The 26,840-nt window shown below is 52.1% G+C and overlaps 1 protein-coding gene across 1 annotated transcript; it reads left to right on the top strand.

Moving 5' to 3' along the window:
• The first annotated feature begins 13,117 nt into the window (after positions 1 to 13,117).
• Gadd45b (growth arrest and DNA damage inducible beta) lies at positions 13,118 to 15,212 on the top strand. The gene is made up of 4 exons (XM_076919357.1): positions 13,118 to 13,394; positions 13,483 to 13,584; positions 14,056 to 14,278; positions 14,545 to 15,212. The coding sequence occupies exons 1-4, from the start codon at positions 13,351 to 13,353 to the stop codon at positions 14,656 to 14,658; spliced, it is 483 nt and encodes a 160-aa protein (XP_076775472.1). The 5' UTR covers positions 13,118 to 13,350; the 3' UTR covers positions 14,659 to 15,212.
• Positions 15,213 to 26,840: the final 11,628 nt, after the last annotated feature.

Raw genomic sequence — 26,840 nt, 5'->3', positions numbered from 1 at the left:
GGTCTTGCATCGGGGAGTCAAACCCTCGGGACCAATTGCCTGCTGGCTGTTGAGACAGAGCTTTAGACAAGTTAGCTGCTCGAGAGATATTATCATAAGGGATTGAAGTAACACACAAACCACTCAGTTTCCTGCACTAAATCAACTCTTTGATTCCAAAGCTTGAGCCACAGTAGATGAACAACCTCCTCAATGGAATTAAAAAAAAAAAAAAGTGAAAGAGAAAGGTTGGCTTAAAAATTAAAATGTTTAAGTCAACATTGATTTCCCGCCCCCGACAAGGATATTTCAACTATTACCCAAAAGTTTGGTGGCACATTCTTTAGTAGGTCCTTAAGGCAATATATTTAAAACTAATTTACAATTTGACTTGATGTTAGCTATTTTAAAACATCACCTCAAAATAGATGCTCAAAATAATGCCCTCATAAGCCTTTTGAAAATGTTCAGATGTTTCATAAAAAATAATGGCGACTTTATTACAGCAGTGCTCATTAGCACCACTGCTGGTAAAGGTCTACCAGGTTTCCATCAAAGACACCTATTTCTTAAGAGCTCACCACAGAAGATCACGTTGGCTTAACCAGTTCAGTAGTGCACAAAAAGGCAGTCTTATCATAGGTTGCTGGTGCTTTTTTTTTTTTTCTGTACTACATTATCAAAAAATTTTCATTGCATCTTCAAAATCCAACTTCTATAAAGGAAATCAAATCACCTCATGACTTAGAACAAAGTAGAGACATCTGCAGCTATCATGAAATTGCCACTTTTAATCCATCCCGTAGTGCCCTATGAAAGGGTCACAGAAAGACAGTTATTACCATAGAAAAATATGATTCTTGATACAGAATCAAGTTATTTTCAATTTCCTTTGCTTTTATAAAGTCCACAGTAACAATACATAAATGCACTTCTTTTTTCCTGTGACACAATTAAAACCCAGTGTTATGTAAATTGGACTTAAAATAATCCCTGGTCTGAATTAGACTATATTTGGTATGCTGCCTGTGTCAAGATTCTCTCTCTTCCTCTCTCTCTCTCTCTCTCACCAAGACACACACACACACACACATACATAGACACACATACACAGAGTTGTCAAGCAGAAATACGCATACACCAAAGTTTCCATACTCGTCCCAAAACCAGGAACTTATACTTTCACTTTCCCTTTCTCTTACTGCTGCCGCTTCACTGCGAACCTTAATCGTCTCCTTCTGAGAGCTTGAAAAAGGAATTGGACCACACTTACCGGTCACTTACCAAGCGCTTGCCCTGATTGCTTGAAGGTTCTGGAACTCTATCCTTGAACCCGCTCTTTAACGAGACAGGTTCCCCGTACGGGCCACCAATTGTGACGCGCCGAGCTCCCGACCAGCGGGAAGAGAGACACACACAACAGTTCCTTCCAACAGCAATTTACTCAGGCGTTGAGAGAAATGGGTGAGCCCCGGGGCGATCTGATGGCTTCTCCTCCCCTGCCGTCCTAGGATGAGCCTTATATCCCTGAAATGACGTCCCAGCACGCCACATCATGCCACTGCAAGCCATAGGCTTGGGCCTAGCAATGTCAGGTCAGGCGATTGCTAAGTCCTCCCATCTCTCCGCCCAGCCAGGAGTTGTCTGGCGCATCCGCCAGGCGCCATCTTAGGGCGCGGTGTTGGTGTGGCTCTCCACACTCCTCAGAGGTCCTGAGTTCAAATCCCAGCAACCACATGGTGGCTCACAACCATCTGTAATGGGATGCGATGCCCTCTTCCGGTGTGTCTGAAGACAGTGACAGTGTAGTCATATAAAAAAGTATTAATTAATAAAAAGAAATAGAGAGGAAAGGGTCAAGGAAAGGCACAGGGATGCCTCCAGGAGTCCAGGCCCTTCCTGGTATCCTGCTGACCACGGCCGAAGCAGCTCCTTCCAGGAGCTCCAGCCTTTATCCTGGCTGGTCGCAGGCTGCTGACCTGACTTCCGGCTTTGTGAGAGTTCTGTGTTGGGAGCTGACTTTAAGCAGAAAAAAGCGGCTAGAAAGCAGCTATCAACTTTGCAGCCATCTGGAACCATATACCCTGATGAGAGACTTGTTTTTCAATAGCCTACTGTCGAGACCCGCACTAGTCCCTGTTCGGGCGCCAAAAATGTTGGGGCCTAGGCTGGCCCACTTTGGGTGGCCAAAAATGTGGCCCGAGCAAAATGTTGAGGCCCAGGCTGCCCCACGTTTGGAGGCCACTGTATCCTGGTCCAAGCTGCTGCTTCGGTCCACTGGTCGGGGTTCAGCAAGAGAGAGAGTGAGGACAGACTCGAAGAATGGAGACCAGACAGAGTGTGTTTCAATCCCATTTATTCTTCAGTCTCTCTTCCTCTGAGTGTCTGATTCTCTACCGTCTGCCTTTGCCTTTTATATGTCTCACTTCTAAGCCATGCCTTTTGGTCACACCTTTAATCATGCCCTTAGGTCTTGTCGCTAAATCTGATCTCTACACTTCTAAGTCATACTCTTTACAGCTTTAATCTCATACACCCAAGGTATTAGGAGCCGCAGTGAGCGTGACAACATTCACCATTACAAGATGGCGCAGGCATCCTGTGCTCCCACAAGTAAACAACTGACTGCACAGGTGCAAAAGGCAAAAGTGCGCCAAAGTCATTGCCCATCCCGGGGCGTAATATGGGGTGATGAGTGAACAGCCAATCAGAAGTGAACACGCCACTCTAGGGTACATATAGCAGTGCCTTTCCGGGGTTTTGGGTCTTTTCCGCTTCTGCTGATACAAGAATAAAGCCTCGCTGTAGTAACCACCCGAACACTGCCTCACGTGTCTCTTTCGTGGGCGAAGAGGACTCAAAAAGGGGCGTGGAACAATCTGGTGTCGAAACCCGGGATCTTCAAGACGCCGCGGAAGACCCCCCCCCAAGACTCGGGGCGGGTTAAAAGACTACAGGATCGAGGTACGTCTCTGAGAGATATGCTTGGGGTGGAAGCCTTCGTTGCGAGCGGATTTTCACCCATTGCCGCCGCTGCAGTAGTTGGCCTCTTGCTTGTGTTGCTTTCATTTTTAGCTTATTTGTGTTGTGAGGATCCAGCCCACAGCACAGCTATTAGGGCAAGTCAAGAGGTTTCAAGAGAGGTCCACTCCAGGCTATCAGAAACAGAGTGTGTTAGCCGGCATCAGGCCAAGGAGCCTGGGGAAATAGATCAGGCAAAGGAGCCTGGAAAGGAGAAGCAGGCAAAAAAGCCTGGGCAACAGAGGCAGGCCAAGGAGCCTGGTCATAGAAAAGAGTACTCAAAAGGAACAGGGGCCACTGCAGGGCCTGTTAAGTTTAAGGACCCTTCACCGGCTGGTGAAGAGAGAGTGGAGTTCGGGGGGGGGGACCCCCCTGTACCCCATTAAGGAGCCTGTCTCCATAGACCTTGGCAGCTCCGAGGAGGAGAGCCTAGAGGAGGAAGCAGCTGCCTGTGCAAAGGATAGCCATTCTGGGATAAGACTAAGAAAGACCTTGAATCCCTTGGCCCTGTCCTTGCCTCCGGCCTATGCCCCGGGCAGTGCCTCTAATTCATTTCTCAGCCCAGGAGATCGCAGACAGCTACAGCTTGCATTTCCAGTCTTTGAAGCGGCAGAAGGTGTCTGTGTTCATGCCCCAGTAGAGTATAGGCAGGTCAAAGAATTAGCTGAGGCAGTACACGCATATGGAATTGGGGCTAATTTTACTGTATCCCAAGTGGAGAGATTAAGTACAGCTGCTATGACGCCAGGAGACTGGCAGGACACAGTGAAGGTGGTACTTAACAATATGGGCCAATAACTAGAGTGGAAGGCCTTGTGGCACGAGGCACTGCAATCACAAGCCAGGATTAATGCAAACACTGAGGGACAGAAATTATGGACTTTTGACATGCTGGATGGAGTTGGCGTACACGCAAACGACCAGACCACTCATCCCTGGCAGGTATACACACAAATAGCACAGCTGCTGTTAAGACCTTCTTATGTGTCATAAGGATTTAATTACTTTACAGACCTCATACCCCTTATTATTAAACACCTTGGAACAGTGGGGTCTACATGTTGCTACTGAGAAAGTTCAATTTTCAGAAATTGGCTCCTTTTTAGGGACGATTATCTATCCAGAAAAGATAATTCCTCAGAAATTGGAGATTCGTAGAGACCATTTACATACTTTGAATGATTTTCAGAAATTATTAGGTGATATAAATTGGTTAAGACCATTTTTAAAAATTCCCTCGGCCAAGCTGAAACCTTTATTTGATATTTTGGAAGGGGATGCTCATATTTCCTCACCGAGGGCCTTAACACCGGCTGCGAGCCGTGCTCTGCAAGTAGTAGAAAATGCTTTACAAGACGCCCAGTTAAAACACATAGATGAAACCAAAACCTTTGACTTATGTTTTTAAAACTAGACACTTACCAACTGCTGTGTTATGGCAGGAGGGGCCTTTGTTATGGATTCATCCCAATGCTTCTCCCGCAAAGATTATTGAAAGGTATCCAGATGCAGTTGCTCAACTTGCCCTTCGTGGACTAAAAGCAGCCATTACCCATTTTGGAAGGGAGCCTAAGGTTTTGATAGTGCCTTATACTGCCCATCAAGTCCAAATACTAACGGCGACCTCTGATGTTTGGGCAGTGCTGGTTACTTCCTTCAATGGTCAAATAGATAATCATTATCCTAAGTATCCCATCTTACAATTTGCCTTAACTCAAGCTATCATATTTCCACATATTGTGTCTCAGGAGCCACTCCCAGATGGAATGGTAGTTTATACGGACGGGTCTAAAACAGGAGTGGGTGCCTATGTGGTTAATGATAAGGTTACATCCAAACAATACCATGAAACCTCACCTCAAATTGTGGAATGCTTAGTGGTGTCAGAGGTTCTGGAAATCTTTCCAGGTCCCTTAAATATTGTTTCAGATTCCTTCTATGTGGTTAATGCAGTGAAAGCATTAGAAGTTGCTGGGTTAATTAAGACATCTAGCAGACTTGTAGAAGTTTTTCAAAAGATTCAGCTTACCCTGGCTAAGCGAAGATTCCCTGTCTTTATAACTCATATTAGGGCTCACTCAGGCTTACCTGGACCTATGTCCTGTGGAAATGACCTGGCAGATCGAGCCACAAAGTTGATTGCAATTGCCCTTTTGCCAAAATTAGATTTGGCTAAAGCCTTTCATAAAAGGTTTCATGTGACAGCTGAGACACTACGATGACGATTTAACATCACTAGAAAGGAGGCTAGAGATATCGTGACTCAATGCCAAAACTGCTGTCAATTCCTACCTGTTCCCCATACCGGAATTAACCCTTGGGGAATTAGGCCATTACAGATCTGGCAAATGGATGTTACTCACATCCCATCCTTTGGCAAATTACAATATTTGCATGTCTCCATTGATACCTGTTCTGGAGTTATGTTCGCCTCTCCACTGACCGGAGAAAAGGCGGCCCATGTTATTCAACATTGTCTCGAGGCTTGGAGTGCCTGGGGAAAGCCTAAAATTCTTAAAACTGACAATGGATCAGCCTACACTTCTCAAAAATTTCAACAATTTTGTCGCCATATGGAGGTGACACTCCTGACGGGTCTTCCTTACAACCCTCAGGGACAAGGCATCTTTGAGCGTGCTCATCATACCCTTAAAACTTATTTGATAAAACAAAAAGGAGAAGTTGAGGAAGCTCTGCCCACGGTGCCACGAGCTACTGTTTCTCTGGCACTTTTTACCCTCAACTTTTTGAATTTGGATAGTCAGGGCAATACAGCGGCTGATCGCCATTGCCTGGAACCAACTAGGCCAAAAGAAATGATAAAATGGAAAGATGTTTTGACTGGTCAATGGAAAGGCCCGGATCCTATTTTAATAAGATCCAGGGGAGCAGTTTGTGTTTTTCCACAAGAAGAAGACAATCCATTTTGGCTGCTAGAGGGACTGACGCGGCGACTTGCGGTTCCTGAAAATGACCCCCCAAAGGATTCATCTGCAGATGCTCTCAGTTCCCATTTGGACTCTCCTAAATCAGGTTCCTAGTATAAATAGTGAATTTAGATGGCTATCCTATCTGCTTTTCCAAAACCTATGCCCTTGCCTTCTTAAAAGGCACCGCTTCTGCTAACTTGTACCAATGTAACTTGCTTTATGTCCCAGTGCTGGTCTGCTCTTGTCTATAAGCAGTTCCTAATAGCCAGTATACCACTATGGATCCCTATCCCCGTTCAGACATCTGGGACCTTGACTTTATTTCGACAGAAGAGAGATTTTGATATAACTGCAGCCATTATCACTGCTATTACCATCTCTGCAGCTGCAGCTCTGACAGCCGGCACAGCCTTGGCTAATCAAGTTACAGCAGCTACTGTTGTTAATTAAATTTCAGAAAAGACCTCTGAGGCTTTGACCATTCTACAGAAAGTGGATGCATACCTGGCATCAGACATCCTGTTGGTCAATCAGAGAGTTGATTTGCTCCAAGCCCATGTAGAGCAGCTCACGAATGTGGTTCAAATGAGCTGCGTGTCAGCAACCCCACATCTATGTATTACACCTCTGAGATTTATGAATGATACATGTATTCAAAGCCATAATCTTTCTGCTTATTTACAAGGGAATTGGACTGGGGAGTTGGACCAGGTGCAGCAGCAATTGCAGATCAGGATCTTGAGCCTTGACGGAACACGAGTGGACCCTGTTACCCCTGGCAATTTTACTTCTTGGCTTACCTCTGCCTTTTCTTTCTTAAAGGGTGAGGATAGGCCTGTTTGGTGCAGCCCTATGTTGTGGATTAGTGTTCATGTTATGATTGGTCTGCAAGCTCACAGCCCAACAAAAACGTGACAAGGCCACTATCGCCCAAGCACTCACAGGCTTGGAGCAAGGATCTCCCCCTGAAATTTGGCTATCTAGGCTAAGAAAGTAGCTGATGACTGAGACCCTTAGTCGATGCACCCCAAGGGTTCAGCCCATTGCACTGGGTCAATGAGAGGTCTAAGTCTAGCCAGCCCTTGCCTGAATAACTGTGGTACCTGAATATTTAGAGGTGTTTGCGAGTGGGTACTTGACAGGGAATGTTCCACGAGTGTGGATAGATTTCCCGAAAGTATGCCTGGTTGCACAAAGGTTTGATGCCAAGAAACCTCCCCTGGTGGCGCCCCAGGGTGGGGGCTTCCTTTCCCCGCCAAAAGGCATCGAGATGGGTATGGGAAGTATTCCTCATTGCACGACTACGAGAGAAGAAACCCATTACAATATCTCATTTTGCACAGGGGATCAGGCCTCTGCTTTCCCTCACTGAGTTGGTGCAATAGGCAATAGGCTGTTCCATCTTAAATATATAGATAGTGGGAGATGATAGGAGCCGCAGTGAGCGTGACAACATTCGCCATTACAAGATGGCGCAGGCATCCTGTCCTCCCACAAGTAAACAATTAACTGCGCAGGTGCAAAAGGCAAAAGCGCACCAAAGTCACTGCCCATCCCCAGGGCGTAATATGGGGTGATGAGTGAACAGCCAATCAGAAGTGAACAAGCCACTCTAGGGTACATATAGCAATGCCTTTCCCGGGCTTTGGGTCTTTTCCGCTTCTGCTGATACAAGAATAAAGCCTCGCTGTAGTAACCACCCGAACACTGCCTCACGTGTCTCTTTCGAGGGCGAAGGGGACTCAAAAAGGGGCGCGGAACACCAAGGTATCTAAACCAAGATTATCGGAGTGTGCTCAGCTGTTGTAGGCTATTGTAATCCAAGTCTCATGTCAGGGTATATGGGTCAAGATGGCTGCAAAGCTGATAGCTGCTTTCTGCTAAAAGTCTGCCCCCAACAGCCTACAATAGCTGAAGCACACTCTGATAAATATATCGTTTATCCCACATAGCTTGTTTTGCTGTTTAGTGACCCCAGCTGCATGGTGCACATGGTAAAATGTTTTCACCTGTGTTCTCCTGCTTGTGCTTATAAACACCCAGGATTTCCTTGTAAGGGTGTGGTGTAGTAGTAATAGGTGGTGGTCAGTTGTAGGTGTGAATATAGTCTGTGGGAGACAGTAAGGGAGACTTGACTACAGACCCTCTGGCTTGTCTCTATTCTTCGAGTCTCTTCCCCTTCTTCCCCCCACTCTCTCTCTTGCTAAACCCTGACCTGTGGAACAGAGCGGGGCCGTTACAGTTTGGCACCCAAAGTGAGGCTCCAGTAATCGCTACAGTTTGGCACTCAACAAGAGGCAGCAAGAATGAGAGATCCAGTGAGGGACATTACTGGAAGAAGGGTCAACTGAAAAATCAGAAGGTGATCACGAATCTGCCGCTTCAAGAAAGGTAATGAAAATGGGACAAGAAATTAGTCAGCTTGAATTCAACTCTGTTTTGGTTTTGTTGTTTGCTGCTCACATGTGTTAATTTTCTGCTTTTGTTTTTCAATGCTGTCTTTTATGTTCAAAATAAAAAGAAGCGTTAGAATCCAAAATACAACCAAAGGTTGATGACAAGTTGTCAGAGCCAGATTGTGCTGACCAAGAGGAAGAGGAAGTCAAATCTTATGACGCTGAAAGGCCCTCTCCCTATGTGCCTCCACCTCCAAGTGCTCCCCCAATGGAGACAGTGGTTGTAGATCCCAGAAAGGAGTTACAGGACAAAATTTCTACCCTTAAACAACTGATAGAGTTAGAAAAAGAGTATCAGGACTTAAGTAACCAGTTACAGAAATTAAGGACAGGGAAGAAGTCTCAAGAGACTAACTGCTTGGAGACATCACACAGGGTTTAATTTTCAAATTATTAAAGAATTAAAAAATGCAGTATCACAATACGGTGCCACTGCTCCCTTTACTCTTGCAATTTTAGAGTCTGTGGCAGAGGAGTGGCTGACTCCTAGTGATTGGAATATGTTAGTGAGAGCAGTTCTTAGTGGTGGTGACATCTTATTTGGAAATCAGAGTATCATGAGAATTGTAAAGAAACAGCTAGGAGAAACATTCAGGCAGGCAATGGTTGGTCCTTTGATGCCTTAGTAGGAGAAGGGCAATTTGCTTCTAGTGATAACCAGATGCAATATGACCCAGGCTTATACGCTCAAATTCAAAATGCAGCCATGAAGGCTTGGTCTAAACTCCCAGTAAAGGGAGACCCTGGTGAATCTTTAACAGCAGTCAGGCAACGGCCTGATGAACGATTTTCTGACTTTGTTCATAGATTAATTACAACAGCAGGGAGGATTTTTGGTAATGAAGAGGCAAGAGTAGATTATGTGAAACAACTTGCATATGAAAATGCCAATCCTGCCTGCCAAGCGGCCATTAGACCCTACAGAAAAAAGACAGACAGATCTTACAGGGTATATCAGACTCTGTTCTGACATAGGTGCCTCCTACCAACAGGGCTTAGCTATGGTCGCTGCCATGCAAGGACAATCTGTAAGAGATTTTTTTGGCAAGTAGAGACAGAAAGGCGTGTTTTAAATGTGGCAAGCCTGGACACTTTGCAAGAGATTGCAAGGTAGAAAATGAGTTAACCCAGAGACAGCCCTGAAAACAGCCTGGGCTCTGCCCACTTTGCAAATGTGGAAGGCATTGGGCTAGTGAATGTAGGTCTTTTTTTTTTTTTTTTTTTTTTAATTTTAATTTTAATTTTATTTTATTTTATTTTTTTATTTTTATTTATTTATTTATTTTTTTGTTTTTTGACACAGGGTTTCTCTGTATAGCCCTGGCTGTCCTGAAACTCACTCTGTAGACCAGGCTGGCCTCGAACTCAGAAATCCACCTGCCTCTGCCTCCCAAGTGCTGGGATTAAAGGCGTGTGTCACCACCGCCCGGCTGTGATTGTAGGTCTAAAGGAGACACACAATAATCATAATCAGGGAAACGGGAACAGGGGCCAGCGCCAGCGCCAGGCCCCAAACCGATGCAAGCCAAAACAGTCTTGTGGAGCAGTCAGAGTGTCACACAGCCTCCTGGAAGGAAGAGCCGCTCGTGGACAAGCCTTCCACAGAGCCCCAGCCTTGCCACCGACTCAAGTCCGCCGAAGATCAGCGTCCTCAGGCAGCCTCCCCAGCATTGCAGACACAAGGTCGCAGCCAGGGCTGTGCAGAGATGAGAACTCAAAAGTGGGGCTCTCCCTGATGGGGGACAAGCCAAATCGATTCCTCTTGGATGTCCACTTCTCCCAAAGGACGCATCCTTCCCTTACGAAGCAGTGGAAGGGTGAACTGGCTTGGGACACAGCTCTCCTCCTGCCCCCGAGAGGCTGAGTGGCTGAAGTTAGATACACTTGTGCCACAGTCTTGCCCACTGTGGTGGCCCGAATCTCTTCAGTCGCTTCCAAGATCAGTCCTGTAATGCCCCGCCCCAACAGACCCTCACCTCCTCCTGAGTTTTCTCTGTCTCACCCAGCTCCCACTCAGGGTGTCTGTCTAGAAGCAGTGTCTTGGTTTTTGGTTGTTGTGTGTGTTGTCCATCCCTTTGGACTTTTTATGTGCATTGGCGTTTTGCCTGCATACATGTCTGTGAGAGTGTCTGGTCCCTGAAACTGGAGTTACAGACAGTTGTGAGCTGCCATGTGGGTGCTGAGAATTGAACCCTGGTCCTCTGGAAGAACAGCCAGTGCTCTTAATCTCTGAGCCATTTCTCTGCCCCTGCTGCTTTGGTTTTTGGGACAGAGTCTCACTATGTAGCCCAGGCTGGCCTGGAACTCACAGAGATCCCCCTGCCTCTACCTCAAGTGGGTAAGGCTAATGGCTTGTGCCACCACCACACTGTTCCTTTTTGTTTTTCTTTTTAATAAAAAAATATGTTGGGGCTGGAGAGATGGCTCAGTGATTATGAGCACTGACTGCTCTTCCAGAGGTCCTGAGTTCAATTCCCAGCAACTACATGGTGGCTCACAACCATCTGTAATGGGATAGGAAGCCCTCTTCTGGTGTGTCTGAGGATACCTACAGTGTACTCATACATGTAAATTAAATAAAATGTAAAAAAAAAAAAAAAAAAAAAGTACGTGTTCTGGTTTTGTCTGCAGCTGTCCATGTGTCCTCAGCGGCTGGGGGAGAGGGCATTGGATCCCAGGCCTGGGTCAAACTACTGTGAGCTGCCTGATGTGTGTTGTCCCTGGAAGAGCAACCAGTGTTCTTAACAGCTGTCCAGCCAGACCCCCGGGTTTGAAACAGGGTCTCATTTAGCCCAGCCTAGCCTCAAACTCACTCACATAGCCCTGGACGACCCTGGCTCCTCTTCCTGTCACAGCTTCCCAGTGCTGGGATAGCAAGTGTGCAGAGTGTGCACCACCGTACGGTTCCTGTGACACAGGGGATGGGAAGCTGTGCCTCGCACGTGATGGTGAGCGCTTTGCCACAGCCCAGCAGCCAATTTAGATTATTAAAATACACGTCTAGTGAAGTTTATCTATTTGTGTGTGAGGACGCGCTACACTTTGGAGTATGTGCAGAGACCAGAGGACGACTTGCAGAAATCACCTTGCACCTTCCAGCCCGTGGGTTCAGGGTACTGCTTGCCAGCCAACTCCTTTACCTGCGGAGCTGGCTTGCCCTTCGTGTTTGATATTTAAAATACGGTATGTATAGCATCTGTCAGGTTGGGCTACAGCGGTATGTAGAAAGTCGTGACGAGTTTGCCTGACATTACCATTTATCACCAGCATGGCAAAAAAAATTAATAAAAATATTCATTGCAAGTGTTCTCTCCCCCTCCCTTTCCGGAAGCTGCGTGAGCAGAGCCCTCATGAGGCCGCCAGGTGTCGCCGCCGCGCCTCTCACGCCAGGGACATTTCGCATGCTGGGTGGGCGGCGCGGAGGAAGCCCAATGCGTCACCAGACCGGGGTTGGGGGATCCGGGATCGGGCGAACCGAGCCGCGCGGCGGAGGCCAGGACCCAGGCTGGCGGAGGAGGAGACTCAGGATGATTCACCGGGAGCCCCAGTGCGCCGTGGGAGAATCCCACGCGGGGTCTGTCTGCCTCGCTCGTGTCCTTGACGTCGCCTACCAACCCTCACGCTGTGGCTCTGAACGCGCTCGGAAGCCTCAGTTTTCATTTTGCATAATGCAGATATCAATCCCTTTGCCTGCCAAATCTTGGAAAGATAAATAACACGCGTGGAAGAAGGGGCCTGTGGTTCATTCTGCACACTACAAAAATGCCAGGGACATAAAAGCGGCTGCTTTTCAGCCACCTCTCCCAGGGGGCAGCACCCTTCGCGCTTTGCTTTGGCTTCCCCCCTCAAGAATCAGGTGTAGGAACGCGGTCTGAGGCTAGACCGAGAGGCAGCCGGCAGGGGGCGGGGCCACTCCGCAGAGCGTCTGGAGGGCTCTTCACCTGCGCCTCCCGAGCACACCTGAAACTCTCGGGGTGCGGGGAGGAAGGGGACGGGGTTCCGGATCTCTCCCCCTGCGATCTCTTAGAGCTCTGCAGCCAGGACCCCTGGGGCAGCGCCAGGCCACCTACCAGGACCACTTCCTGTGTGCCTCTGCTCTCGGACCCCGGCTGACAGGGCTGAGCGTTCTCTAAGCACCTTCGTGCTGGCACCCGCCTTGGCAGTTCTCACTTTGGGGAGAGGATCCCACCGTCCTCGAATTTACCAAGTGTTTACTGTATGCCCTAGACGTTATTTAAACACTCTCCAACTCTACAAGGCCGGGCTGCAGACTTAGCCTCCCTTCTTTTAGAGTTTGGGAAAGGCTGGGGACTCTCCGGGGGGGGGGGGGGGGGGCAGGGAGGGGATTCCAGACAGCCCTCCCCGAAAGTTCAGGCCAGCCTCTCGCGCTGGAAACCCCGCGCGCGGCTTGCGTAGCGCGGCTGCCGGGAAATCAGGAGAGAAACTTGTGGGTTTTTTTTTTTTTTTTTTTTCTGGTCTGTGTGTGGGTTTTTTTTTTTTTTTTTTTTTTTCCTTTCTCGCTTTTGCCGGGGTTCACGCTCCTCCCAGCCCTGACCCCCACGTGGGGCTGCCGGAGCTCTGAGGTCCGCCCTTTCCCACCTCCAGCCAATCTCAGCGCGGACTACTCGGCCCTTTGTGCATCCACCAATGGGTGAGCGGCGCCTGCCTCCCGCGGCCACGCCCCCGCCCGGGAAGTCATATACACGGCTGCAGCGCCGCGCGCTCACTCTGCAGCTACCTGGGATCCGCGTTCTCCTCCGTCTTCCTGGATTAATCTCGAGGGGGATTTTGCAATCTTCTTTTTTCCCTGCGTTTTTCTTGGGAAGGAAAGTCCCACCGCCTCCGGAAGGCCTCGAACACTCCTGGTCGCGCGGGAAGGTTTTTGCCTCTTGGGTTCGGATCTAGACGTGTACTTTGCCCTTGGGGATCTTCCGTTGGGGTCCGCTGTGGAGAGTGACTGCATCATGACCCTGGAAGAGCTGGTGGCGAGCGACAACGCAGTTCAGAAGTGAGTACAACGGAGACTGAGGTCTTCTCGCCCGCCGCCTGAGGTCTGCCGGGCTGTCATCGGCTAATCTCCCCATTTGGCCTTTTAGAATGCAGGCGGTGACTGCCGCGGTGGAGCAGCTGCTGGTGGCCGCGCAGCGTCAGGATCGCCTCACCGTGGGGGTGTACGAGGCGGCCAAACTGATGAATGTGTGAGTCAGCACCCCCTTTCCCGGGCGTGGGTGGGGGCGCCCCTCTGATGCACGCGCTCTCCAGCAGCCCTGAAGGGCTCGGGGCTGTGGGGGACTTTCCCCGCGCTCTCGGTGTTGGGGAGTGGAGGGCGACACTTCTCAGAGAATTTTTTGGGGAGGGGGAAAGAGACTTGCTGCAGAACCCTGACACTGCAAGTCTGAGGCTTTGTGTTTTTTGTTTTGACAAGACAGTCCCAGTAACTTGGGACTGCGTGCTCCCTCCCCCACCGCCATCAGTATTTGCATAGTCGGTCACCCCAGCACCGGTGCAGTACTGGGGTTGGGGGCTGTCCTTGCACACACTCCTGGTGCGCCGTGGGTCTTGTCCACCCCTCCCGCCTGCGGTTCCGGGAGCTCATACCCTCCCCGTGCACGGTGACACCCGCTCCTGGTCTGGCGTGGCGTCCCGGTGACACCCCTTCTCTCCTTCAGGGACCCCGACAGCGTGGTCTTGTGCCTCCTGGCCATAGACGAAGAAGAGGAGGGTGACATCGCTCTGCAGATTCACTTCACTCTCATCCAGTCGTTCTGCTGCGACAATGACATTGACATCGTCCGGGTATCGGGCATGCAGAGACTGGCGCAGCTCCTGGGGGAGCCGACCGAGACACTGGGCACTACGGAGGCCCGAGACCTGCACTGCCTCCTGGTCACGGTGAGCCTACCCGCCGTCCCCCCACCCTGCCCCACCCACCCGCCCTGTTCACCTGGGTCCCGTGTTTGTCAACATAGCTGGGCTGGCTGGTCCAACACCAGCTCACTGCCCAGCCATGCTCGGCATGTCCCGTGGGCTGCCTCGTCACCCTGGCAGCTATTTTGAGCCAGCCTGTTTTTCCCCAGTAGGCTCCTGGCACTGAACAGAGGCTCCCTACCGAACTCCTAGAGCTCCCACTAAACCCTTTCTTTTTCTCCCTCCAACAGAACTGTCATACAGATTCCTGGAAAAGCCAAGGCTTGGTGGAGGTGGCCAGTTACTGTGAAGAGAGCAGAGGCAATAACCAATGGGTCCCCTATATCTCTCTGGAGGAACGCTGAGGCCCACTCCAAACATCTAAGGCAACTGTTGAGTTGCTGTCACCTAAAAAAATTAAATAAAATACATATTTGACAGCCCCCCTCATCCCCCAGAACAATCCCTCAAAAGCTACCCTACCCGAGATACCTTCCGGGAGGGGCGGAGTCACCGAGACTGAGATGAGGAGAGGGGAGTCTGCGCCTGCTCGCCCCCTGGGCAGCGGAGCCAGGAGCAGCATCACAGGTGGTCGCCGAGACTGGAAGGAGGGGACCTCAGGAGGAGACGGAGAGGTTAGAGCCAAGGCCTGGCAATCCTGCAGCTGGCCTCTGCACCCAGCCGCAGACGGCCTGGACACCGCCGCAGGGGTGGGGTGAGGCGTCCCCCACCCTGCTGGACACTGAACTGTGCATAACTCAGCGGAGGGCGGCGACCCTCGCCGCGGGAGCCGGGACGCGAGCCCGGGACTTCGCAGCTACGGCACATCTATTTTATTATTGTGCTGAGCAGGACAGATCGCTTGCATATTTTTAAACATTTCTACTACAGAGACATTCCAATAAATTCTTTAAGCCTTCGTCTTCTCCTCGTATTTTACCTCCTCGCCCACCCGCCCCTTCTGCCTACCCTGGGTCAAGCCACGGGTCACCAAGCCCTGTTAGGAGCTCTGAGCTCCGCAGCCCTTGACGCTGCTGCTGTTACAGGCTGTAGCCGCCACCCAACTCCAGCTTCCTAGCAATTAAGCCGCGGGTTTATTACGAAACCTGGCGGCCCATCCCCCACTGTTACCCACTGTGCTGGAGCCGGGGTCTGGGAACGCCGGGAAGGTGACTGCAATCTCAGTCCCCACCCTACTGACCAGCCACCTCTCAATAGAAAGACCTGAGAGGAGGTGAGCTCAGCAGGGGGCCTCTGGGACCGAGATCCCGGACCTCCCCTGGGGACGCACCCTAGGTCTCTTGTTCCAGGGATGGGCCCGTGGATGCACAAAGGGGAAAGAATGCTTTTTCAATTCTTTCCCCATGCTTACAATCACCAGTAGGAAACACCCTGGAAGTCTTGGCACTCGCTGCATCTCGCTCCAAAACAAAACCGCGCGGCCCCTCCCAGGGATCCCCCCCCCCCAGCCTAGCCAGCCTCAGTTTACCAGCGACCTTTCTACCAAACCTCTCGTAGGCGGAGAAAATCCCAGGGGGCGCCCTGGGAATCACGCGCCGGGTGAGGGGGGAGCCCCAAGGAGGGGAGTCCCCAGGGGCGGGATGTAGGGTTTGGAGGAGGGGAAGGGTATCTGAGGTGCAGAGTGTGGGGGAGCGGAGGGGCTGAGGTTTGGGCTTGATAGAGCACTCGCCATGGGGGCGGGGAGGGGCGAGTGAGGGGGATTAAGAATTTGGCTCCATCCTCGACAGTCTTTGAGTGAGACCCAGGGGCGAGGGTCACCTCGGGGGAGCTCCCATAGGCATTAGGACGGGAAAATGAACAGTCTGGAGCCAGAAGGGGTGAGAGGATTGGCAGGGGTGGGCTTCAGGGGACAGGAGGGAGGGAGATGGGGCTCCTGGTGGTCAGGGTGTGGAGCACTGAGAGCAGACTCGGCCTCGGGCTCCCGGCCTCTGCCTGCAGTGGCCCCAGGCAGGTCTCTGGTGGTTGCTCTTCCCTCAGGGCTTGTGACCTGCGGTCCCTTTTCTGACCCTGCGGCCTCCTGGGACAAACAAGAGATCTAACACTTTTTTTGCCTGGTCCCAGTTTGTCCCTCTGATAAAGGCCCTCCATTCCAAAGTTCTGAAGTCTTCCTGGCAGAAATCGCTTTGAATACCTGGTTCGCTGACTCAGCCCAGCTTCTTCCTTCCACACTCAAAACTGCCCCTGCCTCATGTTCCCTCAGAAAAAGACACTGGAGCTCAGAGCTTGGCTCGCAGTCTGCAATCGTGGGTGGGAGAGGGGGAAAGTCTAGCCGGCTGAGGGGAGACTCCATCCAGTCAGCAGGGGAAGAAGCTGTCCCAGATCATCGAGCTTCGATCCTGTCCTGGGCTGCTGCTCCCCTTAGGGACAGCATCGTGTGCCAGGAAGCGTGGGTGTGTTATTGGACATAGTTAAGCAGGAAAAACTTGGCAATGCCGACTTCAGGCAGATGGGCGTGGCGCGCACGCACGCGCTCGCATGCACGCGCAGTCCCCCAGCACTTAGTTGTAAAAACACCAGCCCCTGCACCGAGCTACTTCCGGGTTTTACTCCTGTTCCTCTTGGCAGAGTTGCTCAACCTCTCTGTGACACACGCAGCCCATATGAGCACGGGCTTGCACAAACAGGTGTATATTCATGCAGGCCGGTATCCCCTGGCATCCAACCTTCTTACAGATCCATGGCAGCGGCTGGACACTGCCTCAGTAGCACACGAGCTTCTAGCTCGCTCCCTGAACCTCGAACCTCGCTTTCCAGGCACAGATGGTGAAGGCCCTGTGAGCCTTTTTAGCTATACTAAGGGACCAGACTGGTGCAAGCGCAGGGCAGATCAAGTATGCAGACATGTTGGGGAAAATCGTATGAGCTAGCTGGGAATATTTTACCTCAGGTGGTTTACGAGGTGAGGATTTGAGGTGGAGGTGGTGTTAGGTGTTAGAGAGAGAAGAATTCAAGGCCTAAAAAAAAGGATCTTCTGAGGGGGGAGGTCTTCGCCATGACCACGCCGCCAGCCCGCTCCCTGGGGGATTCTAGGCGGGGCTCCAGCACTGACCACACCCCCAGCGCCTTTCAATTACTCTACTTTAATTCACCGACTGTTTAGGATATCCCCAGGAGGTGGACACCATGATTAGTGTCCCTACTTCATAGAGAAACAATCCAAGGAGGTGGAGCCACCTGCCTAAGGTACAGTGACTGGTGACTGGTCACCTCTACAGGACAGAGTTCCCTAAACTCAGTGGTGTCACAAGACTTGGCTAGGACATTTCATGCCGCAGGCTAACGTGAATCCCTGAGGGACAAAACAGTCTGTCCCGAGGCTGGGACACAGAAAGTCACCTATGCATCAAACTCTCCTTTGATGTGACCTGATTTTTTGTGTCACCTGCATTTATGTAGCTCTGACGGTATGCCAGGCCTTTCCTGCTCTTCTGGGACCATACAGCTATCACAGAGGGCACAAGAAGCAACAGGGTTGGCTGTGCAGTCTTCGTGTCCAGGAGCTGAGCAGGGGAGGGATGAAGCTAGAAAGAAGGCGGGCGTTGGCTATGGGCTTCCGGTGCTAGTGGCAGTGGCAGTAAAACCCTCTAGAATCTGGTCTGCACGTGCACCATGGCTGTTCCTGGTACCCTGCTTGTGAGCCACCACGTGGGGCAGTCTCCAGTCCCTTATTTTGTATGTGAGACAGGGTCTCACTGTGTAGCTCTAGCTGGACTGGAACCCTCTGTGGAGACCAGACTGGCCTCACACTCACAGAGACCCCAGGGCTGGCTTGGCACACTTGTGCTGAACCGTTAGCGTTTTATTTTTCCTTAAGAAATTTATTTTATTTATTGTATGTGGAGGTCAGAGGACAACTTGGAGGAGTTGGTTATCTCTAGCATATGGGTCTTGGGTTTGAACTCAGGACAGACTTGGCTGCAAGCCCATTTACCCTCTAAGCCCTCTCTCCCATCCCATCTTTCAATTTTTAATGACTTCAGACAGGCCTGGGACTCCCTGCAGATCCTGGGATCCCAGGCCTGTGTGTCACCAAGCCCCAGACAGTGCTGACTTTTCTCCCTGCCTCTCAGCTCTGGGAACATCATACTGGCCCCGCCCAGTCCACAAAGGGGATCATTTCTCTCCCATCACCCCACCCCTGGAGGAGTCTCATTGCTCACCCCGTCCCTGGGGGCTTGCCTAGCCCTGAAGGAGGAAGAGGATGAACTCAGATAGATAGGTTTGGACGAACTGGGGTCCACCCATTCTGGGTGAACCCTCCTCCCAAGCCCAAAGTCATATCACACAGACTCCCCAGAGACTCTAGCAACCCAGGATCACCTCCAAAAGCCCAACACAGCCTCCCCCCATAGCCCATGGCGCACAGCCTGAAAGCCACCCCTCCACCAGGGGCTGAGACTTGGACTCAACCCCCCAACCAGATCCACATTGCAGAATCCACAGGGGGGTTTCTCTCTCTGCTGGCCCTATTCTTTCCCTGCGCGATTCCCACCCCACCCCCTCTCCGGACTCTGCTGTTCCCAGGACCCTGGGAGTGGGTGGAGTGAGAATCTTCCCCAGCAGAAACTGAAGACCCTCGTGTGCTCCCGTGGAGTGTGCGCTCCAGGCTGGACTACGCATGCATGCTCGCACACACTCACATGGGGAGGGGCAAACTTGAGATCATGAGGGCACACGAGGACGTCGGAGTGACGTTTACGCCTTCGTGTGCACAGCAAGCATGCCGTAAGTGCTTCTTTTCTGGAAGGACAAAGCTCAGCCCCCTACAGGAAAGACGAAGATCAAGAACTGAAGTTAACTCCCGTCTCATGCTGACCGGTTACTAGAGCCCGGGGAGCCCAGCCAGCTGTGACTCAGTTTCCCCACCCATAAAAGGGAAAGTGCAAGGGCCCTCCCACCTGGTAAGGTGAACTCCATGGCTTGCAGAGCTCTCAGCAAAAAGCCAGTTGCTTCCAGAACCCTCATTATGGCTTCTAGCCACCCCACCCTTTCGCCAGACACTCTGGGGGTGGAGTGGGGCGCTGACCCAGACCCCAGGCGCCCCTCCCATCCTCCCTAGCAGGCAGGCGTCCCAGGTTCCCTGGTCCTTAAATTGGATAATTGGAGACAGAGGCGGTTGCTGGAGTCACAGACAGTGCTAGTGGGCGACTCTGCAGGCGCTTGGGCCCCTCTGGTTCCCCAATCTGGGGTCACACCGACCCACTCTAGAGCCCGTCTAGGGTGTGCCCTGAACGCACGCCGCCGACCCCCTCTGGAGTGCGCTGGTGCCAGTCTCTCTCTGGTGCCCGCCAGGCCGGGTGTCTGCGGCCCGCGGGGGTGGGGGGTCCGCTCCGGCGGCGGGAGGCGGGGCGTTCGCACAGACCCTCCCTTTGTGAGCGGCGCCTTCCCTGGGCTGCTTGGCGCTCACCGCTGGGCAGAGAGCCAGCTCAGGAACAGCCTCTGGCCGAGCGCTCCAGCCCCAACAGCTGAGTCTGCCTTGGGGCCGTCCGGGGAGCCTACTGTGTGCAGCTCCTGAGCGCGGGCCACGGACAGAACCTACTATGTGCAGCCTCTCAGCTTGTGCAGGACCCACGTGCAGCCCCTGAACTCGTGCACAACCTACTGTGTGCGGTTCCTAAGGCGTCCAAGGTGCAAAACCTACTTGTGCAATCCTAGTGTTCATACATGCGGAGTGCAACAATTCACTCTGTGCAAATCCTGAGCCCGCTGAGCATCGCGGGACCTACTGTGTGCAGCCGTTGAGCACATTCCAAGTCTACTATGTGCAGCCCTTTCCCAGAGTGTACACACGTGCCTGTTGTTACTCCAGACAGCATGCAGAGCCCACCGTGCATAGCTTCCTCATTGCATACAAAGTCTATGTGCAGCCACCCATGTGCTATGTGTGTGCAGACACTGACACGCTACACACAGCACCCACTGTGTGCAGGCATCCATATATATAAACAAACACCTGTAGAGAGCAGACGCGCACATTTCGGAACTCTGCTGGTTGCTCGGCACAGAAGAACTAAACAGCCTCGCACACAGGCCTGACTGGACCAATATTCATCTATAAAAGCCTCAGTGTGTGCAGCATATGCAATAACCAGGGCAGAGCTGGAGAGGTCTCTCAATGTGACTGTCCACCCTGGCTGTTGTATATAACTCAGGAAGCAGGCATGTGCTCTGCACGGGGAAGCTGCCCTTGAGCTTAGGGGGCAAATAGAAACAGCCAGTATAGTCTTTACATTTCTGGGCCCGGTTGTTAGGGGCTCTGCTTTGCATGAGACTGGTTCTAACTTGAGGGATGCATCTTACTGTTGGAGAAGTGGCTAGGGAGGCCTGGGAGGAGGCTTTAAGCATACTGGGCTGTGGGTGGGGGTTGGGCCTCTAGGGTTCTTCCAGGAAGTGCTAAAGGCAGGTGCAAGGGCAGGCAGTCTCCGTGGGCAGTGTGCCAGTCCTTGGCTTCCCTGAAACTGGGCACAGCAGCTGGGAGAGGTTTCCGGGGCCTGCCCAGCCCCACCTGGCCTGGGGCACTCTCGGGGATGGGCGGGGCTGGCAGGCGGGCATCCAAGAGGTACCAGACTCAGCCTGAGCAGGTCTGCACAAGAGATACCAAGGCTGGAGCTGAGTGTACACTTGAGGGGTCTGCTTGGGTGGGGGTTGCTGTGCCCTGCACAACAGTCTGATGCTCTCCCATGCATGCCTTCAACAGCTGGACAGTAGCACAGCTGTGGGTCCCCAGGGTACTGTACACTACCCAGACGTTTGTGTGCCTGGGAGAAACTTGCAATCCCCAGTTCTGGATGGCTTATTAACACTCAGTAAATATTTGTTTAATGAACCGCTGCAAGAATACACAGACATTTCAGTTTGTAAATGTGCAGTAATTATGGACCAGACAGTTGTACATCACAAACAAGGAGGGGGGAGCCCTTGGAACGAACAGTCTGAGCACGTAAGCACCTACCTCTACTAACTCTCACTGGCAGATACTAGAGCCAGGTGCGTGCACCCGGACCGTCCCTGCTCGATCCGGCTTACCTTCCTTGGTGCCCCTTCCCCAATCTCCTCTCCCAAGGCCACTAGGCACCCAGGCCTTGGGTTTGGAAGGACATTTAGGGTGTGTCCACATTTCCTGCAAGCATTTTCATGATTTGAGATTTTCTTTGTTTGCAGAACATTTCAGAAGACAAACGATGGACATAAGTGGGGGGTCGGAGTTGAGGGGGGCAGTGTCTTAAGGAACTGACCTCAGGCACCCTCAGAAGCCTCCGCTCCTCTCACAGTGAAGAAACTAAGGCCCAGAGAAGGGAGGACCTCTCTATCCCAACTTCTGAGGACCCTGCTGGGACGCAGGCAGTGAGACTTGGGGGCGGAGGTGGGGGGAGGGGCTGAGACCCGGAGAACCGGAATGTAAGGATGGTTGGCTCTGGCAGTCCATCTTTACAGAAAAAAAGAAGACCTTTTCTTTCCTTCTCCCTTTACCTTAAAATTGTTTTAAATTTTGTTTCTTATGGGAGAAATGCACAGTACCACGGCACACGTGTGGGCGGCAGAGGATTAACGTGCAGGAGGCTGTCCTGGCTTTCGTCCACCAATCAACGGCGTGTTCCATCCATCTGTCTGCCAGGGACGCGCACACAGTGAACAGGAGAGAAGATCACTCAGCCATCCCACACCGTCCAGGACCCACATAGATACCCAAGTGACCACACCAAGGTCATCCCAGACCCCACCCAGGCTCTCTTCTCCCCCACAGTCCTGGGAACTGATCCTGAACCGCTGGGGAGACCCAGACAGGCTGCAGACACACTAGGATGTGTTCATCTTTCCAGCCAGCCTGTCTCACCCTGACGGTAATTAGATCCCAGACTGGTGGGGAGACAGAGAACAGCCCAGCCCGCCAGTCAGCACGGCGGCCCCGCCCACAGTCCACCACAGTCCGCCCACAGCCCGCCAATCATCAGGGCGCCCCATGCCCACAGGCCTGAGGCACCTGCTGGGTGTGTGGTGGTGGTGGTGGTGGTGTGTGTGTCCAGTCAGGAAAGAGGATAGTTTAGGGAACCTCTCTCTCTATTCTTGCCCCATCAGATCTTGAAAAATGAGACTTAGGGTTTGGAAGGATCTCTTGTAGCCCAGGCTGGCCTCAAACTCACTGTATGGCCTAGGATAACCTTTAACTCCTAACCCTCTCGCCTCCATTATCCCTGTGCTGGGGTGACAGGGACGCACCAGGCTCAGTATATGTAGTGATGGCACCTAAGGATTAGTACCCACTGAACTGTAGCTCGAGTCTCAGGTCCCTCAGTCCTCGCCCAGCCTGTGGGTGCACAGACCCTAATCTCACACATGCATATCTAGCTGGATCATTCCGGGATGCCACGAAGTCACAAGTGCTTGCACGCACTCGGGGCATGCGGGCCGGCAGTCCGGCAGCAGCACACTGGATCTGCAGTGTGTAGTGGGCGAGGCCACGCCCAGGCCGGCGGCCACGCCCACCGCTCCTGGAGCCGGAAGTCCTGCGCCGGCGTCACGGGTTTCCACCCGCGCAGGGATTCCCTGGCCGAGATCAGCCATGACGGTGGCGCCGTCCTGCGTGGGCCACACTGGAGTCGGCTCGGATGACATCAGCCTTACGTTTGATTCTGTGCAGGCCGAGCACGTGCAGAAAAAAATAAAATGTGTCCGTGGGTTTTCTTTTGTGTTTTTGCATGTGCATTTGTAAAGAGTGCTTAGGGCGAGGCAGAGCACGGCCTTGAACTATGTGACCCCCATTTCACGCACGGCGAAACTGAAGCTGGGTCCTGTCTGCCTTACCAGCTTACGTCTGTGGCCACAGGGTCTCAGGCTGGGGTCTCAGCACCTGATCCAGGCTTATTTAGGGGTGGAAGTATCTTCATCCCTAGCCGGTAGGACTGGGGCCAGGCGCTGTGGGCCTTCCTGGGATGAAGGAGCCCTGAGTTCTATCCCCAGCACAGCATAAACCTGATGGCACAGTGATACATGTCTCTCACTCCAGCTGCTCAGGAGGCTGAGGCAGGATTGCTGTGAGCTTGAAGCCACACAGGCTACATACAAACCCTTGTCTCCAAAATACAAAAAACAAACAAACACCCCTGCCCCCAAGGACTGCCATTGTAGTTCAGTGTGCAGGGACCTGGCTCCCTTCCTAGAACCACATTCCCCAGACTGAGTGACACAGACCTGCCATCAGCACTTAGGAGATACAGGAGGGTCAGGAGTTCAAGGTCATCCTCGGCTGCATAGTGAGTAGAGTTCAGTCTGTTTCCAAAAGACCACAGCAGATCTCTGTGCAGGGCAGCCCCCTTCTCTCTGGTCACCCTCAGTCCCTAGGGCACAAGTTGGCTCAGAGAAGGTCTTTGGGTGACATAGCTACACACAGCACAACAGGCGCCAAACCTGTAGCCAAGTGCTCACCACTTGACATCCCTGGCCTGTGCTGTGGCCTGAGGCGGTGCCCACAAGGGAGCCAGCAGACCAGGCCAGCCTGCCTGCTGAGTTTGTTGGGGCGTGCCCACTGGCTCCTTCTGACTCCAAGGCAGACAACACGCTAAATATAACCTGGGAGGAGAGAACTATTTTTAGCCCCGGTGGCTTGGGCCCTCCCAGTTCCCAGGTCAGTAGTCTTGAGGCCAGCCAGGACCTGGGAACAGGGAGGAGGTTTGCCTCATTTTCTGAGGTCCCTACACTCTGTGCAGCCTAGAAGACAGCTGGCCCTAGGGAGAAGGGCTGCCTGTGTAGGACAGGAGGAAGGTGAGGGTGAGGGAGATCTTGGTGGAAGAGTCCAGGGGCGCCTCTCTCAGATCCTCTCCTCTCCCCTGCCTGCCTGGCCTTCTCCAGGCCCAAACTGCCTGCTGTCTATTTGGAGATACTTTCCGTGGTTATATTTAGCTGCTTTGGGGATCCCTCCACCTAGCCTGGCCAGCAGGCTCCTCCTTCCCCTCCTCCTCCTTCTCTTCCTCGTCTTCTTCCTCCTCCTCCCCCTCCTCTTCCTAACTGGTTGACCCAGGGCTTGTCTCGGAGGGGCACTGCCCCTCTGACCTGCCACCAGCCTCAACATAGGGACCTTCTCCTGGTCTCTGATGGGGGGATGGCATGTCCAGGATCTCAGTGAGCAAGGCCTTCCAGTCTCCAGGAATGTATGACATCCCACACCTAAAATCTGCCTCCAGGACAGGGCAGGGCTCCCCTGGCTGTAACCTTTCACCTCATTTTGGGGTTGTCAAGAATGCCCAACACCTCCTTTGGCTGAGGGGATACCCTGTTCCACAGGTGGGCTGCAGGGTGAGGGTAAGCTGAGGCATAGAAGATGCTTGGGGTCAAGGGAACATGATCTTATTTCTGTCCATACTATATCGAAGTGCTGGGCCACCTAGGGACAGTGTCTTTACCTCTCTGGGCCTCCTTTCAGGCTATGACTTGGGAATACAATGATGTACAGGATTTATGAAGGAATGTGTTGAGGAGAACTTAGAACATGGGTCACCCAGAGGACAGAGCCAGGGTCTCGGAAAGGAGGCAAGTTCAGTCACCTGAAGTACTAGTACCTAGCAAGGTAGCACTTAGTACTCTATAAAGTGTCAGTGCCTGAGCACCCAAGCCCAGCTGAGGGACTTCTGGTGTCTCTGGCCTTACATCTGGTGAGGCCCAAGACTTTTGTTTTGGGAGCGTGATGGGGAGAACTCAGATCAGCACAGGAGGCTGAGGCCATGGGCCAGGCTCGCAGGGTCTCATGAGTGGTGACACACAGGCCAGCACATGCTCCTGGCTTGCCATTGGTGGTGAGCTGTACCTTATGCCAGGCTGCCTTGGTCATTCTGTTGCCCAGCAGTTGGACTTCCAGAGGCTTGTGACTGCTGGCTCACTGTGCCACGCGAGCTTTCAGACCCCTCCTCAGTGTCCACGCTCGGAATAACAGAATGTTGTTCTGTGTTAAGACACAATCTTGATATGTAATCCTGGCTGTTATGGAAAATATTGTGTATATTCCACTGGCCTGCAACTTGTGGCCACTCTCCTGCCTCTACCTCCAGAGTGCTTGACTGACAGGTGTGCCACATGACCTCATGAAAATACCAGAATTTGGGGGCTGGAGAGATGGCTCAGCGGTTAAGAGCACTGACTGCTTTTCCTGAGGTCCTGAATTCAATTCCCAGCAACCATATGGTGGCTCACAACCATCTGTAATGGGATCCGATGCCTTCTTCTTGGTATGTCTGAAGACAGCAGAAGTGTACTCACATACATAAAATAAATAATTAAAAAAAAAAAAAACAGAATTCCAGCCAGGCATGGTAGTGCATGCCTTTAATCTCAGCACTCAGAAGGCAGAAGCAAGTAGATCTTTGAGTTCAAGACCAGCCTAGTCAACAGAGTGAGTCCAGGGCAGCCAGGGCTATACAGAGAAATGGTGTCTGGGCTACACAGAGAAACCCTGTCTGGAAAAACCAAAATGATGATGATGATGATGATGATGATGATGATGATGGTGGTGGTGGTGATGATACTAATAATAATTTGGGCACAGACAATAATATGGCTGAGTAGGTAAGGAGTGGCTATGAGAGACCCACGGCACCTACATAAAAAGCAAGGTGTGGCAGCACAGGAGGGTCCCCGAACCCCGGGTTCAGTCAGCAAAGTCTAATCTGCCCAGCCTTCTGAGACTGTCTCTAGGCCAGGTCCTAGGTGTCCCCCTGGCCCCTAAACTTGACCCTCAGCTGCTCTGAGCCTGGCGTCCTCCCAGAAGCACAATCAGGCAGGATCGGGAGGTTGAAGTGCTGAGGCCCAGCCAAGCTCCTTCAGAGAAAAGAGCTGGATCTTCCGCCCCCGGGCCTGGCTTCGGGGAAAGGAAGCGGGCATCTTGCGCAGCCTGGCAGGGCAGGAGACAGAAGCATCTTCAGAGAAAACGGCCGGAAGTGCAGAGGAAGCTACTGGTCAGATGGGGAAGTCAGAGTCTTACCTCAAACTCACTCTGAAGCCTAGGAAGACCTGGCTAGGTTTGAGGCTTCGGAAGGGGGTGGGGTGGGGGAAGGTGGAAGACAGTGGGGCTCACTGCCAAAGCCAGGAAACAATTACCTCATGTTTGATCTTGTGTATGAAATTTAAATGTGAAGAGGTGCGTGTGTGTGTGTGTGTGTGTGTGACAGTTCAGAAGCGCCAAGGGAAAAGAACAGGTCAAGCAAGGAAGGGGCGCGATAAAGAAGCCGCAGAGCTCACAAGCTACAGACGCACAAGCTACAGACGCACAAGTTATAAACGCAGCGACACAAGGATTGGGGGAGGAGCTAAAAGATGGTCAGCAGTGAACCTCACTTGTCACAACCAGGACACGGTTTGATTTCAAGCATCCAGACTAGCTCCTGGAAATCTGACATCTCTGGCCTTAGAGGGCACCTGCCCAGAGGTGCCGCCTGCCTAGAATCCCCCACTGAGGGGCTTGGGCGTGGTCAGGGTGGGCACCTAGAAGCTCCCAAGGAGGAGCTGGGAACATGGGTAGGGCCCCTACTTTGCATATACA

This window comes from Arvicanthis niloticus, chromosome 22 (assembly GCF_011762505.2).
Source record: "Arvicanthis niloticus isolate mArvNil1 chromosome 22, mArvNil1.pat.X, whole genome shotgun sequence".
In the NCBI taxonomy this organism is placed as follows: domain Eukaryota; kingdom Metazoa; phylum Chordata; class Mammalia; order Rodentia; family Muridae; genus Arvicanthis; species Arvicanthis niloticus.
The sequence above is the reverse complement of the archived record's forward strand: the minus strand, read 5'-3'. Positions and strand labels throughout refer to the sequence as shown.

What these genes read in the sequence shown, in the direction of transcription:
- Gadd45b (XM_076919357.1), top strand. Translation starts at nt 13,351, where the DNA reads ATGACCCTGGAAGAGCTGGTGGCGAGCGACAACGCAGTTCAGAA. An exon ending in GCGGCCAAACTGATGAATGT is followed by an intron (nt 13,585 to 14,055) that starts GTGAGTCAGCAC and finishes TCTCTCCTTCAG; the next exon opens with GGACCCCGACAGCGTGGTCT. An exon ending in TGCACTGCCTCCTGGTCACG is followed by an intron (nt 14,279 to 14,544) that starts GTGAGCCTACCC and finishes TCCCTCCAACAG; the next exon opens with AACTGTCATACAGATTCCTG.